This window comes from Antechinus flavipes, chromosome 2, assembly GCF_016432865.1.
Source record: "Antechinus flavipes isolate AdamAnt ecotype Samford, QLD, Australia chromosome 2, AdamAnt_v2, whole genome shotgun sequence".
Taxonomy (NCBI): domain Eukaryota; kingdom Metazoa; phylum Chordata; class Mammalia; order Dasyuromorphia; family Dasyuridae; genus Antechinus; species Antechinus flavipes.
The window spans coordinates 237,152,297-237,168,914 of NC_067399.1; the positions used below are offsets into that span (position 1 = coordinate 237,152,297).

At 39.1% G+C, this 16,618-nt stretch overlaps 1 protein-coding gene and 1 long non-coding RNA gene across 3 annotated transcripts in view; one reads left to right on the forward strand and one right to left on the reverse strand.

The window, feature by feature from the left end:
• LOC127548918 (uncharacterized) overlaps window positions 1-16,618 on the reverse strand; it is a 444,700-nt gene that overhangs the window by 295,242 nt on the left and 132,840 nt on the right. The gene's annotated exons all lie outside the window — the stretch shown is intronic.
• The window catches only part of BCAS4 (breast carcinoma amplified sequence 4), a 76,305-nt gene that overhangs the window by 27,158 nt on the left and 32,529 nt on the right, over window positions 1-16,618 (forward strand). Inside the window, exons 3-4 of one of the 2 annotated variants that reach the window (XM_051976592.1) lie at window positions 5,136-5,237; window positions 10,845-10,979. In XM_051976592.1, the coding sequence (XP_051832552.1) occupies window positions 5,136-5,237; window positions 10,845-10,979 (237 nt within the window). The remainder of the gene's footprint in view (window positions 1-5,135; window positions 5,238-10,844; window positions 10,980-16,618) is intronic. The other variant, XM_051976593.1, reaches the window with a different exon arrangement.

The following is a 16,618-nucleotide window of genomic DNA, read 5'->3' on the forward strand; positions in this document are numbered from 1 at the left end:
TCTATATCCCAAATTCCAATTTCCATGTTCTCTTCCTCAGATACTCTATGTTCTAAGGCCTCTCCCAGCTCTATCTTTTTGTGTTCCAGGATCTCTCTCAGCTCTGCCATTCTGTGTTCCAAGGCTCCTCCCAACTCTGACATTTTGTATTCCAAGTCTCCTCCCAGTTCTGACATTCTATGCTGTTATGTCTCTCCCACACATTCTTTCTGACTTTCCACGTTCTGAGGACTCTCCCAACTCTCATATTTGAGCTCTGAGAGCCTCTCCAATTCTAGGATTCTAGGATTTGATTATTTTCCAGGCCATGTTGTCAAAGCATTCCTTTTTCCCATCCCAATATACTTTAGGGCTCTTTCCCAGCTAGATGAGGAGAGTCTCAGAGGATGGGCTAAACAGGCAAGGATTCTGCAAACTTAGATTTTAGAAACTTTCCATCTGGTCTTCAGAGTATTGTAGTATATGGGATCATCACCAATCTTCATAGCTGATGCTCCTGGGGCTCTGAAAATTGTTCAAGAATGGCAGCTATCTTCTGTATTATATTATATTGTATTTGTATTATAGCCTTATCTTCAGTACTTCTGTTCAGAGTGGAACTTAAGCAGGAACTAGGAATCAGCTTTCATAAAAGTGACCCATTCAATCCCTACTTTAGTGTCAGGACTTTTTGTTGAACAAAATATCAATGGTCACCTACAAGGTAAATGATAACAATTGCTGCCAGAACCTTGTAGGATCATTTCCTACTTCAGAGGCTGGAGACAGAAATATCTATGTTTCTATAATGCTTTAAAGTTTATTAAGTGCTATCCTTATAACAGTGCTATCCTTATAACAATCCTACAACTACCCTGTGTGATAGATATCATTAGTACTATAATTTCTTATGTAGTAGATGCAAAAACAGGCAGCCCCAGAGAAGCTTGTTCAGAGAATAAAGTTGGTAAATAACAGGGCAGGGATCTGAATGCAGGCCTCCTGACTCTCAAGTCCTATGTTCTGTAAACTATATCATTCTGCCACTGTATGTAAATTAATTTTTTTTTTATTTATCACTTTGTGTCCTAAGTAATACAAAATGCTCATGAACATATCTGCTATGTCTGGATGAAATGACAAAGTCCATCATGTCTGCTGTTACTTAATTAGTGCAGTGTATCTGATTCTATTCCACAAATATTTGTGACTGTTATGTACAAAGTCTTGTATTAATTTATGAGAGAAACAAGCAAGAAGGTGTTTCTTGACCTCAAGAAGCATAGTTAAATAGGGGTAAAGAAATAGACTAGGTATTGTAATATAATTTATTTACATATATAAAAACAAGTCTTAACTTACAGACCATGGGAAAACAAGCAGATGATCAGATATGTCTCTTTATTTTAACGATGATAAGAGTATGAGGAATATAAGAAAACCACAAAGTCCTATGAGATCAGAGGAGACAGAGAGATGAACCTAACTGGGGGATCAGGGAACATTCATGTAAGATGTCAGGTAATATATGTTAGAGTTATCTATATTTATGTCAGTGCTACCTGAATGAATTCCCATAGGGGCAAGGACTAATTCTTATCTTCCTTAAGCATAGTAATTCTCTGCATACAGCAGGGATATAATAAATATCTGTTCTGTTGAATTGGATTGAAATGACAAGTAGCACATGGATCTTGATACAGCAGATGCCCACAGGGAGAGATGATTGAAAAGGTACTCCAAGAATAGGGAACAGCACTGGCAAAGGTATAACAGTGGGAAAATGTAGGAATAATTAAAGAAATAGTGAATAATTTAATTTGGCTGTAATATAGGGGTTATTGAAAGTAACATGTGAAAGCACTTTATAAACTGTAATGTTATGACTATACTATATAAGCTGCAAGAAGTTATACACAAGGGCTTTCTTTTTAGTGTTGTTTATTGGCCAGAACCCTGGATTTGGGGTCAGGAATCTTAGGTCTGCTACTTACCAGCTGTGTTTCCTTAATTGAGCCACATAACTTTTTAAAATCTCTGTTTTCCCATCTTTAAAATGAGACTAACACTCTTTCTACCTACCTTACAAGGCTGTGATAAGGGAAATAGTTTCTAAATGGTAAAGGGCTCTAGCAATGGAAGTAAGTAATGTCATCACAGAAGCAGCAGAGATCAATAGCTGTGTTTCATATGTAGACACATCATTTCTGGTAGGGGCAGGGGTATCATAAGTAAGTAAAAATGAGTACCTTAGCTAGTAAGACTTTCCAACACATGGTAATCTGTAGGGTCTAGAACAATTTATCCACTCAGGGCTCCCAATAGCTTAAATCTCACTTTTCACTGAAACAGTTTAGGATAACAGCTCTCTCTCTCTCTCTCTCTCTTCTCTCTCTCTCTCTCTCTCTTCTCTCTCTCTCTCTCTCTCTCTCTCTTCTCTCTCTCTCTCTTCTCTCTCTCTCTCTCTCTCTCCTCTTTCTCTTTCTTTTTCTCTCTCTCCTTCTCTGTTTCTCTCCCTTCTCCTCTCTCCCCTCTCAGTTCTCTCCTCTCTCCTTCTCTGTCTCTCTCTCCTCTCTCCTCTCTCCTCTCTCCTCTCTCCTCTTTCCTCTCTCCCCTCTCCCCCCATCCCTCTCTCTCTCCAGCCTGAATCCCACCTTTCTCCAGGGAGCTTGCTATTCCTCCCTGTAAATAGTGGGAGAAAAGTTCTCCCTGGCTTTGGTCCAACAGCTGCATTTGGCAGTACTTCTCTTTCTTGGGCCAAATGTGTTTTGCTTTTCTTCCCTGGGGCCCTGAATCACTGAGGATATTCCTTACTTCTTAGGGGTGGGCCTGCATTTGACCTTTGCACCCATTGCTTACACCTCTAATTTCAGGAAGGTAGCTTTGACAAGATGAGAGAATAGTAACCTAAGGGAATTAAGTCTGCACTGTTATGCTGGGAGGTTGAATCTCATGAATTCTTAGAGGAAGTTTTTTTTTTTTTTTTTTTTAAATTCCTATTCTGATATCCCTTTGCTTCTACTCTTAGTTTCTGGATAGGGTCTTCCTTAATCAAAACAATTCATTTTAAATGACCTTTATACTTTGCCAAGAACTTCCTTCAAAACAGTTATGGAAATAGATTGTGCAAATATTATCTCCACTTTGAAGATGAGGAACCTGAGGGTTCAAGGATGTAAAATTACCTGCCCTCAGACACGATTGAACTGAGGCTCAAACTTAGGTTTTCTCAGTAACCTGATTAATATGCCATGTTGTTATCAAATTACCAAAATGAAGGTGCTTTCCACAGGAATTCCCAGCATAATACAGGATTTCCACCTGATTGGAGAAGCTCCTTCTCTTCTGTCCCAAGTTATACAATTTTAAGCATTTCTTTCTTAGCCTTTTGTTCCACAAAACTAACAGCCTGAATCTTATGTCACATTTTTTTTTTCTCTTTCCTTTTCTATTTCTGAAAAAATCAAAAGATGGTGGGGAAAGGGTAAGAGAGAAGATCTGGGCTTGTTCCACTGACACTCTGACCTTGTTGCAATGATAATTTTCTACTCTTTGTTGCACTGAATAATTCTGTCTCTGGTTGGCTTTTGTCTTGTGGTGGAGTCCTCTCTAGAAATGGATTCTGCACATGGGGGTACTAGCATTTGGCCATTTCCTGTGGGCCAGGGAACAGGTAGGAAGTACAGAGGGGGTGGGTGGAGAAAGAGATTGATACCCCACCAAGGCCACAGCAATCAGTTTGAAGCTCAGTCCTTCTCAGGAGTTGAGGGAATAGGCAGGTTCAACATACGGATCCAGAGCAGAGGATCCCAGCTGGTTGTCTTTTTCCATTCACTCCATTTTGGTTTTATAAAAATAACCTTCTTTGAAGCAGAGCAGTGAGGCACTAGTTCCCTTTTGATAGTCCCTCCCACTGCTTGATCTGGTTTCCTATCCGACATAATGAGCCCGAGAAATTGGCCCAGTTCCTCATCACCACCCTCCTCCTAAGCAGGTGTACCTGTAATTGTTCACTTGGTTTTCCACTCTGGGTCTCAGTTTGATGTTTCTCAGACCCTTTTTCAAACTCTGGGAGCTTGAAAGTCCTTTTTGGTTTCTGGCCAATGAGAAGAAGGTGTTGGGGGTGGGGAAGAACAGCTCTCCAAATAAGGAAGGAGCAGAGGGTAATGGGAAGGGAATGCTGGGGAAGGTAGACAACTGTACCTTTCCAATCTATTGGCAATCTTTTCTCCTTGAAGAGTTCATAAGTGCCCTGACCTGAACCTAATTATAAGAACACTTCTCTGCTCTCTCCTAGATAATCCTAGAATATCAGAACTGGAATGGATCTTAAAATATATAACAAACCATATCAGAGCCTGAAGAACCCTTAGAGAGTGTTATGTTTAACTCTTAATTTTATAGATGAGGAAATAGTCTTAAAGAAGTGAGGAGACTGGTACAAATTCACACAGATAATAAGTGGCACAGCCAGGACTCAAGTGTAGATTATAGATTTAGAGTTAATCATCGGGTTCAACCCTCTCCTTTTATAGATGAGAAAACTGAGAGTGGGGTTAAATAATTTATCCAAAGTCACACAGTCACTAAGGAGGGGGTGAAGGAAAGGGAGGGGAAAAAATTAGAACACAAGATTTTGTAAGGGTGAATGTTGAAAATTATCCATATCCATATATATATATAATAAAAAGCTTTAATTAAAAAATAAAAAATCAAATTATAAAAAAGAGAGACTGAGAATAAAGAAAGAAAAAAAAAGAAAAAAAAAGAAAATGTATTTGGTTGATTAGGATTGGGGAAAGAGAAGGGAGAAAAATTATTTGTCTCTAGTAAAGTAACTAATTTATATTTGGGTTGGATTTGGATTTGAGAAAATTAGCATGTTCCATTCCTTTTCTTTTTCTTAGTTTAGGTTGATTCATGTCTCTGCTGATAATGTTAGTAAGGTGTTACAATACACTATGATGCACTGATATGTCAGCAAGTCACCAGAAGCCATTTTATGTCACTGATGAGATTGAGTCTCCTCTCCTCTCTTCTCCCAGAACCTTGCTGGCCACAATCCATGCCCCTCCATGGAAAAAGGCAAGGGATATAGGGAGCAGGGCCCCAGAGAGAGAATCCTTTGCACTGATGGACTGCTTTGTTTTATACAGATAAGGAATGACACATCGAAGATTCTGGGTGAAAATATTCCCCTTGTTAAAGCCAAAGTGATGGAGATGAATGGGATATATACTAAAGTGGAAAAATTAGAGGTTTGTCAAGAATCTAATTCTGAGAAGAAAGCATTGAATTGGAATTAAATAATGGGCTAAACTGTTGTGCTAAATTTGGGCAACCTGGACATTTTCTGTCTCTTATCTGTCTTTCTTTCCTTCCTTCCCTCATTCCCTCTCTCTCTCCCTCCCTCCTTTTTTCCTCCCTCCTTCTCTCCCTCCTTCCCTCCTTTCCTTGTTCCCTCCCTCCTTCCTTCCTCCCTCCCTCCCTCCTTTGTGGGACTGATAAAAGCCCATCTAAGCATTTTCAGAGCTTTGCTTTGGGTTAAGCTACACAAACAATAAATAAAATTTTGATAAAATTCGAGTTTGTATACTGTCAGTATTAAATGTTTTGCATTCCTCCCTCCCTCCCTCCCTCTCTTCCTTCCTTCCTTCTTCCTTCTTTCCTTACCTCCCTGCTTCCTTCCCTCCTTCCCTCTTTCCCTCCCTCCTTCCTTTTCTCCTTCCCTCTCTCCTTCTTTCCTCCCTTCTTCCCTCTCTCCTTCCTCCCTCCCTCCCTCCTTCCTTCCTTCCTTCCTTCCTTCCTTCCTTCCTTCTTCCTTCCTTCCTTCCTTCCTTCCTTCCTTCCTTCCTTCCTTCCTTCCTTCCTTCCTTCCTTCCTTCCAAAATATTGTTATTAACATATATTTTGACATTATCTACATTTTCCGTGTCCCACTTTCTCAGTCTTAGGAAGTCACCCCATGTAACAAAAATTTTTTTTCTAAAGGGAAGAAAAGGGGGAAAAAAATTCAGCAAAACCAACCAAAACATTGAAAAAAATTCTGTTATCTGCAATTTTCCACACAGCCAAATGTATCATTTCTGCAAAGGAGCAGAAGGAGAGATGTTTTCTCATATATCTTCTTGGAATCAAACTTATTTATAATTTTGCAACATTCAGTTTCAATTTTTGTGACAGTTATTCTCTATATTTACACTCTTACAGTTGTGTATATTGTTTTCCTGGTTCTACTTATTTCATTTGGTATTAGTTCATATATATCTTTCCATGTTTTGTAGTCATTATCTTTTTTAAATGTATCTTAAATATTACATACATGTATCATAATTTGTTTAGCCATTCTTCAATGGACATCTACTTTATTTCCAATTCTTTGTCAATAAAAAAGGGGGGTTGCTATAAATATTTAGTGTTCACAGAGCCTTTCTTTTTGTCACTTAAGCCCTTAGGAGTTTATGCTTCACAATGGAATCTTTGGGTTAAAGGGTATGTACATTTTAGTTACTTTCTTTGCATAATTCCAAACTGCTTTCCAGTTCCAAATCATAACTCCACCAGCAATGCATCAGTATGTCCAACACTGACTATTCCTGTCCTTTGGACCTCCTGCAAAAGTATGTGAGTATGAACCAGATATACTTAGGAAATAGAGTCACCTCAGAACAAGGAGTGAATACTGTTTTTTTTTTTTTTAAGGTTGACATTAGAATAGTTGATCAATTTTAATTCTGGTTAATGGATTTTTTGAAGAGGAAAAAATCAAAATCTGTAGCCCCACCCCTCTATTCTCTGACTTTTTCCAGCAATTCTATCCTCATTTCCTTTGCATGAAATGATGTTTCCAGCTTGGATGAAATTGATTTCTATCCACTGCTACCTGAACTAGCTTGAACCACTTTCTCCTTTTCTTAACCCCTTCCCTGAAGTCTGGAAATGAGCTAAGACAAGTCTGAGCAGAGGCAGGGGCTCATAGAGGTCATCAGAGCCCCAGCCTGTCTGATTCTGCCTGATGGATGCTTGATTCTTGACCTTTGCCTGCACCGTACTTCCTGAATCCTGTCTCATGATTCCAATATGGTACAATCCTTGTGATCTCTATAATTATAGCTGAAACCAATAATAAAGCCTCTTTTTATTTTTTATTTTATATCTTTTTTTGCTGAGGCAATTGGGGTTAAGTGACTTTCCCAGGGTCACACAGCTAGGAAATGTTAAGTGTCTGAGGCCAGATTTAAACTCAGGTCCTTCTGACTTCAGGGCTAGTGATCTATCAGGGTTAGTACACTATCTAGCTACCCCTAAAGGTGCGCTCTCTCTCTCTCTCTCTCTCTCTCTCTCTCTCTCTCTCTCTCTCTCTCTCTCTCTTTTTTTAACAAGGTGAAACTGTTGGCTGTTACAGGAGCCTGGACTTTATTTGCAAACCACTCTGCCCCTCTTAAATCCACATTCAATTTACTTTAAATACTTCAGGCATCTCTGAGTTCTTCAAGATATATACTTCTTTCACTGATACAGATTGAGACCCCTTCAAAATTTAGTTGATATTCTTACAGAACTGCTGAGTCCAAGAATTTTATCAGTCTGAAAACAATGTGGTCTCCAACTTATATTAGACTTTTCTCTGGATGATAGATCTGTATTCTGTCACTATGTCTTTACTAAAAGGCTTTTCAACATGGTAGAACATGCTGGAACTTGTATCCCTCCTAGAAGAGCTGTCAAGAAGCAGGGTCACCTCTAAACCACGATGAGATCATCAGAGTAATCCTTATTTAACGGAGGCCCAACCCCTCACACTAAATCAGAATAACTCACATTTCTTTATGCCAGTTCAGATTTACAAAGTGATTTTCTCACATCAGCTTCCTGAAGTAAGGATTAAGTATTAGAACCTCTATTTAACCAATGAGTAAACCAAGTCTCAGAGATATTAAATCATTTCATTTGATATTTGAACCCAGGTCTCTGAGCTCCAAAACGGCTGCTTTTTCTACAAGTCCACCCTACCTCATTAAATCAACACCAAAGCTAACTTGGGATATTTGTCATAGCCTTACTGTTTCAAATTTAGTGGGGTGATAGGATGGGATTCTCCCAGATATATTCTTGGAGACAGAGAAATCAATTAATGTTTAGATTCACCATGGTGTGAAGGCCAGTCCATGAGGAAAAGGGTGTCCAGTTGGGAAACCAGTGGTCAATGAACCCATTTCTATGGCTAACCACCAAGATTTTCTCTTCAGAGTTCCAAAAAGTGCTTTGATATTCCTCGGACATTAAACATGTGTAATTTGATCCAGTAGTAGCTGGACTGCTACTTAGGACAATTAGTTCAACATTTGCCAACCTGCTCTAAAATGGATTTGATTTGAATGTTTCAAGACAAGTAGAACAGAGTCTGGGACTAGTGTTATGTGTATTCTGGTTAGTCCCTTCTCTCATTCACCTCCTGTGTATTCATGGGATTCATCTGGAGAGACAATGTAGTCAGGTGAGACAATGGAGTTGTATTGTCATTATAGATGATAGTGTAGACAGAAAGAACATTCAACTTGGAGTCATAGGATCCTACATATAGAGCTTGAAGGCCATCAAGTCAGGACTCCAGAGTTCAAAGCCTAGCATTGACACCTAGCTGTGTGATTAATGGCAAGTTGCCTCCTCTCTTAGTCTCTGTTTCCTCATCTACATTAATTTAATTAACTTCATCTATGTCATTTAAAGGGTTCTTATTCCTGTAAAGTTCTCTAGTTTGTCCTCAGTAGAGCAATAACCAACCCCATCTTCTGCTTTTTCCCAGTGGGACCTCAGTTTAACTCAGGAGCAAGACTTTGGGTGAGGTTGTGGGGAGAGGGGATTCTCTCGGAAAAGAGAAGTGGCAGTTTAAAACACTAAAAGGCCCAGGATTTCCTGTTCAACTGAAGGAAATATGGAGGTGGAAGAACTGAGGGCATTAAGGCAGTGAGGCATGAAAGAATGGCCACTGGACTTATGGGAGGAGGTGGAAGCTAGAATTCTAGCTCTGACCTTGAGCTGTCTGATAGGTGAATTCCTTAATCTCTCAGAGCTCAGATCCTATGATCATTGCCAAAAATCTGGAAAGGACAGTATAGGTCTTTTAGTTCTACCTCCTAATTTTACAGATGAAGAAATGAATACCACCAGAAAGAAACTGACCTGCTTCATTTTCCTCATCTATCAAGTGAGGCTAACAATGTCGAACCCTCCTGGGTCCATGCTTTAGAAACCTGACAGTTCTGTGGATGTGAATTGTTGTTTTTATGTCCTCCTCAGTATAGCTCCCATCTCCCCCAGTATCAGGTTCCCAGCAAAGATGCTTTTCTCATGGAGACAAGGGCCCTTCTATGCAGAGAGAGCCCAGTCTGGATGCCTAGCACATATTTAAGCATACAATTTGGAGTCAGAGGACTTACCTTTGAGTCCGGACTCTATCACTTTCTTACTATTCGGGCATCACCTCCCCCCTCTCTAGGCCTTGGTTTCTCCTCTGTACAATAAGAAAGAACCCAAAGGTCCTCTTCCAGTTCTAAATCCTATGAACTCTTCAGCCTTTTAAGGTCTGAGATCTTTTCTAGGCAGTGTCCCCAGTAGACCTTGGGTGAGTTTGGGTGGGGGTTGGGGGTTAGCTTAGCAAATATATTTCAAAACATAACAAAACAAAATAAAAACAACTCTAGGGGTGTTGAATGAGACTTGAGGCTAGAGTATGTTGGGCTCTGCAGGTTTCTTTCTCTCTTCCTGCTGTGGTTTTGCCATGAGGCCGTTATTGGCATTTCAAAGACAGCTCAGGCCTTGGAATGATTACATTCCAGTGCAGTGCCTCACACTTCCTACCAGAATGGTATTAATGTGAGAGAAGAAATTGGACTTGTTTATAGGATGCTAAGCATGAGGAAGAGAGAGAGAGGAAGACTTTCTTTTTCTTTGATACCAGGTGAACTGACTCAGAAAGGTTGAAGAGAGTCAATGCTCTTGTTAGGGACTTTCTGGTTTCTGTTTATACATTTGCCAAGTAGATCCTGAACCCCTTCTTCATTTCAATTCTTTTTCTCTCCTCCCCCCAAAGAGGAGACTGGCTTCTTAGGTCGTGTTAAAGCTATTGTTGAGAAATCACATCTGCTGGAGCACCTGAAGAATTATGTTAATAATACCATCTTGAATTTCTTTAATGCTTTTTGGTCAAGGAACTTCAAAGAACTGATATCATTCCTTCTCAGCTCTGGGAAATGGGAAAAGATCCATAGGACAGTGTTTTTTACCCTAGCAATCATCTAATCCAATTTTTTTTTTCTATCTTGAAGGAGAAGCCTAGAGAGATTAATGATTTGCTCAACAGGAAATAGCTGTGAATCAGGATTTGAATCCAAGTCTTCTGATTACTCCCTCTTTGCTTTTAATATTCCCTTTCCACTATACCATGCTTCCTTTCCTCCATTTTATGACACTTGGAGCAATTGAAGCCCAGAGAGGTTAAGGAATTTTTAGTAAAGTCATTTAACAAATCAATCATCAGAGTACTAGCCTTAATTTATCTGAAATGTGTTCACTTAGACCCTGGAATCCCCAGGAATTAGCTGTCATGTCCTCCCAGGGATGGCTATGGGGCATGGCATGAAACTTGAGCTGCTGAGGGAAGACTTGTGGTAGTAATTAGGGGTTTTGACGTCTTGCTCTGGGCCATGGAGTTGTAGCCAGGAATGTGTTCAAATCCAAGGCAGATGTGTCTAAGCTTTTCTCCTGGTTTTGTTTTCTTTGTATCCATATTCCTTTCCACTCTCTTCCTCCTACCCCTCAAAAAACACACAAAAACCCCCAAACTCCAAACCCTTTCCTCCTAGGCTTTTGTGAAGATGGTGGGACATCATGTCTCCTTCTTGGAGGCACAAGTGCTCCAGGCTGAGAAAGATTATGGAACATTTCCTCACAGTATTCGAAAGTGGCTCCAGTCAACCAGTTTGCCTGCCTTCGGAAATGTGAGTATCTCACTTTCTTCTCCTGGCAGGAAGGGGAGGATGGAAACCATGACCCTGCCTAGCACACGGTACACTGGAGAGAAAGGGCTTTCCAGTGCCCTAGTTCAGTTGTTTTATTTCCTCACCAACCTGAAGACTAGCTTCATTCAAAACCCCTTTGGCCCTGATAATCTAAGGATTTAGTTCCAGTTTTACCACTAACAATCAGTTCAAGTGACCTTGTGCAAGTCAATTCCCTTTCTGTACTTCAGGTTCATCATAGGAATGAGATGACTTCTTAGATTCCCTCCAGATAACTACTGACATTCATATGTCCCTTCTTACTCTACTGGTCTATAGTACTATAATTTAGTCTATGACAATGAGAGAGCAGTTACATGGTTACATAAAGGAAGGATTTTAGCACTTGCTGGATATGTGAATTCAATATATCTAATCATTCCACTCATGCAGATCACAGACTTCCCTCCCAATTATCCCTCTCACATAGGCTGTCTGATGATATTCCTTACACACTAACTCACCATATAACTTTGGATCAAATTACTTTAAAACTCTTTTGTGTTTCAGTTTTTTCTCCCTATATAGGAAGGATCTTGGATCCAAGATATTCTCTAAGGTCTTTACCAGCTGTAATGTGTAGTTATCTTATGGGAAATTAATCACATATAATTGTTATAGTTCATAGGATCACCAAGTGAGAGCGAATAGAGACTTTAGAGACCATTGAACCTAATCCCCTTATTTTACAAATGATTAAACTGAGGTATAGAGGGATTAAGTTACTCTTCCAGTGTCACACAGCTAGGAATTGCCTGAAATGGGATTTGAATTCAGTTCTTTCTGATTATAAATCTAGTACAATATTCCTAATATCATTTAGCTATAATTTCTTTAATGCTTGTATGGAGTCTCCTTATACACAGGAGAGGCCCTCAGCAAATATTTGTTTATTTTCTAGCAGCAACAACAACAACAACAATATCTATAGCTAATATCTATAGGTTGTGCATTGTGGGCCAGGCACTGTCCTTAACTGATTACTAGGAAAATTTAAGAAGATAATATTAGAGGGAGGGTGGGAGAAAAAAATTGGTAATCAAAATCTTATAAAAGTGAATGTTGAAAACTATCTTTATGTGTAATTGGAAAAAATAAAATAACATTAGTTGAAAAAACAAAACAAAATAAAAATAATATAACATTAAAGAAATCTTATGTTGACACTTATAAAAAAGATTAGTCACTAATGAAGGCCAAAGTGATTTCATCCAAAAAAGGTTATAAAAAACTAACCTCACTTTCTTTTTTGAGAGGGTAGATAGACTGGTGGATTAGGGTAGCATTATATAATCACAATTTTATTAATATCAGCAAAGCATTTGTTAATTTCTCTTGCTATTCTTAAGCACAAGAAGAAGATACATAGAGCAGACAACAGTAGAATATGTGAACTAAACAGTAATAGGAATAAAAGAAGGAAACAAACATTTAGTAAACATCTACCATGTGCCAGTCACTTGGCTAAGTACTTTACAAATCTCTTAGTTGATCCTCACTATCACCCTGGGAGAGAGATTCTATTATAATTCCCACTTTACATTTTAAAGATGAAATGACATATCTGGGTCACACAGTTAATAAGTGTCTGGGGACTAATTTGAACTCAGGTCTTCCTGATTTCAGGCCCATTGCTCTATTTACTTTACCACCTAACTTTTTATCTGAACTTAAAAAACACCAAATAACATGAGCTTATTGTTGTACCCATTAGGCTGTGAGCTGCTTGAGAACAGAGATTGACTTTTGCCTTTCTTTGTATCCCCACTTAGCACAGTGCCTGGTACAAAGTGGTTGGTTAATAAATGCATATCGTAAAACCAAAACAAAACAAAAAACAAAATGCTTATTAACCAACTATCAATTAGGAGATGGGTAGTATGCTCCATTTATTAACTGTGCTCCTGGCTCTCCTTATTTCACTCTGAATCAGGTCATATAAATCTCAGTAAGTTTCTTTGAAAATGGACTCTTCATCATTTCTTAGGGTATGGTAATAGTCTACTGTATTCATATGCAGTAATATGCCATAATTTATTCAATTCTTCCCCAACTGATGGGAACCCCCTTAGTTTCCAGTTCTTTCAACAAATATTTGTTGAAGAAATAAGCAAAGCTAGGCCGCTAGCTCTTTGATTGCATCATCAAAAAGGGTGAGGCATTCTAAAAGTGGTTGGTTGATTTCCAACCCTCTGGATTTGCTCTGGGAAAAACAGATGAGATGGAGGTCCAGAGCCTTCTGATGACCTTCAGATAGCCTGAGGGTGGTGGGAGTTCCTGCTGTTGGGGGGACTTTGACTCTTTCTTGGGTCTTGCTTTCCCAATGCAACAAGAAGCTTGTAAACATTACTTGTAGAAACTTGTCCTGGGAAGTGCATCACTGCCAATAGCCAATGAGTCACCCACTGAGTAGAGTCTAGCCTATATAAGGGACCTTGCTTGGTGGTCATGATTACAAGTCACTAAGGACAGGTCGTATGAGATGTGTTTGTGTGTAGGAGTGAGAGTGTGGTTTGGGGGTGTGCACATGTGAGGAGGGGAAGGAGAAGGCACGCACAGGCATGCATCTGAAAATCCCTAATGGTCTTAATTTTCTCTCCTTCATTTTCTCTCTGAAACCCGTAACTCACAATTTGTTTTGTCTTGAGTTCATTCTCCTTTATTGTCTTGCCCCACAGCCTGTACCAAAGGTAACCATTCCCCCCTAGAGAAGGGTGGTCTGATCTCAGGGAGCTGAATTTGGTTTAGTATCAACAACTGATTTTTAAGGCTGAAATTCATGTTGAACTTTCCTCTCTCTCCCAGTTCTAAATGTTTCACCTAGGAGAATGGAATAAGCCAAAGTAAACTACCCAGACTTGTGCTCTTGATTGCTCTTCCTCCTCTTGGCCCCTTTTGCCCTAGATTCAGTAAACATTGAAAGGGGGAAAGAAGGCCTCAGGAACATCAGAGTCTCTATCAAATATCTGGGAGGATCCAGGCTTGGTTCTCATTCAGTTTGCCTGAATTAGTTGAAAACATCCAAGAAAGACTACCCTGGCTGTATTGGAGGCCCCACCTTGAAGACCAACTATCTTCTCTTCTCTCTATTCTCCCCATCAGTCTTAACTTGTTCCTTGATTCCATCTCTCTATTCCAGGCAATCCTTTCTGTTCTCTACTCTAGTTCTCTAACCGCCCCCTCTCCCCCAACCCTCCTTGTCTTTGAAGATAACTCCCTCCCCTAACCTGGTGAGGAGAGGGAAGGGGAATTGATGGCTCTGACAGCCCCTGGGCTGGGATCCAGCTGCTTTTGAATTAAGGTGTGGGGTTAGCCACACCATTTCTGGATCTCCTCCTTTGTCCCTCCCTTCCTCTAAACCCAGCCCAGAAGACATAGTCCAGTACAGCTGTCTTAGAAGCTGGGCTTCTCAGAATTGGGGGAGGGTATAGGAGACCTCTTTGTGGGGCCTCAAGGAGGCTAGAAGAGGATTGGCCAATTTGTTATCCTTCTATTTTATGTGGAAGCAGCTGCACTGAACAGTTACCACCCTCAGGAAGCTGTATAGATCCCTTCTCCCTTCCCCATCCTACCTTACCCCTGCCCTCATATCAACAATAATTATTGATGGTGGACTAAGAATCAATGTGAAGGGAGAGATGGCTTATTGAAAGAAACCCTAGATCCAAAGTCAAAAGACTTGGGTTTTATGAGGGCTAGATGGAAAGTCCTAGCTTAGCTGTATGCAGACTGATGCTGTGACCTTCCCTTCTATGATTTCTAGCAAGTGAAATGGCTGTCCTAAGTGACCACTCAGGTTCAATGCTAACATTACATATTCATCGTTCAGTTGAATTTAACACAAATTGGTTTCCTGCTACATATAAAGGATCATGTTTAATTCTAGGAATATGAAAACAAAGATGGTATAGTTGCTGCCTTTAAGGAACTCCCATTATACTATAATTCGAGGAGCTTCAACATTCTGTGATCTAAGATCCTCCTTAGCTTGGGTAGTCTATGTTCTACAAATTCTAACACTAATAAGAAGCTTCTGAGAAGAAAATTATTCTTTCTTACTTCTCTAACTGCACTAGCCATATCTTTTTCACTTCATTACAATGTTCTAACTTTATACATGGAGATAGATGGAAGGAAATGGAAAAGTATGGAAGGCTAACCTTGAGGTAAGAAAGATGTACATTTAAGTGGTAAGAAGGACTCAAATTTAAGTCCTAGTTATGGCACATACTGATAATTATCCTGGGTAAGTTCTTTTTCCTTTTTTTTATCATAGCTTTTTACTTACAAAACATGCATGGGTAATTTTTCAACACTGACCCTTGCAAAACCTTGTGTTTCAAATTTTCCCCTCCTTCCCCTCACCCTCTCCCCTAGATTTCAGGTAGTACAATATATGTTAAATATGTTAAATCCAATACATGTATATGTCTTTATACAATTATCTTGCTGCATAAGAAAAATCAGATCTAGAAAAAAAGAAAATACTTGAGAAGGAAAACAAAAATGCAAGCAAACTAACAGAAAGAGTAGAAATGCTATGTTGTGATCTGGGTAAGTTCTTTAACCTCTCAGTTCCCTGAACAGCACCCTAAGAAAATGAATTGCAGTATAATTGCTTACCTGCATGGGTAAAGGGAATTTTCTCAAATGAAATTCCTTACACCAATGCCATTACAAGTCTAAACTAAAAAAGAAAAATTAATGGAGTCAAAGAGGGTAATCCCCCCACCTAACATTCATTTTGAATTTAAATACAAAAAAAGAAAAACCAAAAAGAAAGAACATTTCCATGTATATATTGAATCCATAGAGAATTCAATATAAAATTATGAATTTCATTTAGCACAGTTTACTTTTTTTTGAAAAAGCATGTAATAAATACTATTCATCATTTTCAAAGCTACCCTGCTTTTCTGTGCTATCTTCTAGTTTTCCTTTCTTCTCTGCTATGAGCTTTTTATTTTTTTCTCCTTCCCTCCCCCATTTCACCCTAGAGGTATATGTGTATACTATACTATACATACTTCTATATTCTTTCTTTGGATGTTGATAGCATCTTCATAGGCCCTTTGTAGTTGATTTTAGCTCTTATAAAACTCATAATGATTTAATTGTTCAAAGTTGTTCTTAGAACAATATCATTGTTACTGTATACAATGTTCTCTTGGGTTCTGCTCATTTCACTCTTCATAATTTCAAGCAAGTCTTTCTATATTTTTCTAAAATCAGCCAGCTCATCAAATGATTTGGCAGAGATCACATAGCAAGCTTGTAATATTACCAAGAATAAATAAGTCCCACTTTCCCAAGGCTTTTCTCTTTATTTACTATTAAAATGAACCTTGTGCTAGGTATGTGAAAAAGTGGTGTTTGGGAATGATGGATATTCCTAAAGACAAAGCCCTCAGAGGGCTCAATATGTATGGTTAATAAAACCTTGTAATATAAATCAGAAGAGCTAAGTTTTATTCCTGGCTCTGATGGCCAACAACATCATCTCCTTTGCATGGACCTTAATGTCCTCATTTGAAAAAAGGGGTAAATGGTCTTAAAAGGACCTTTTAACTCAAAAACTC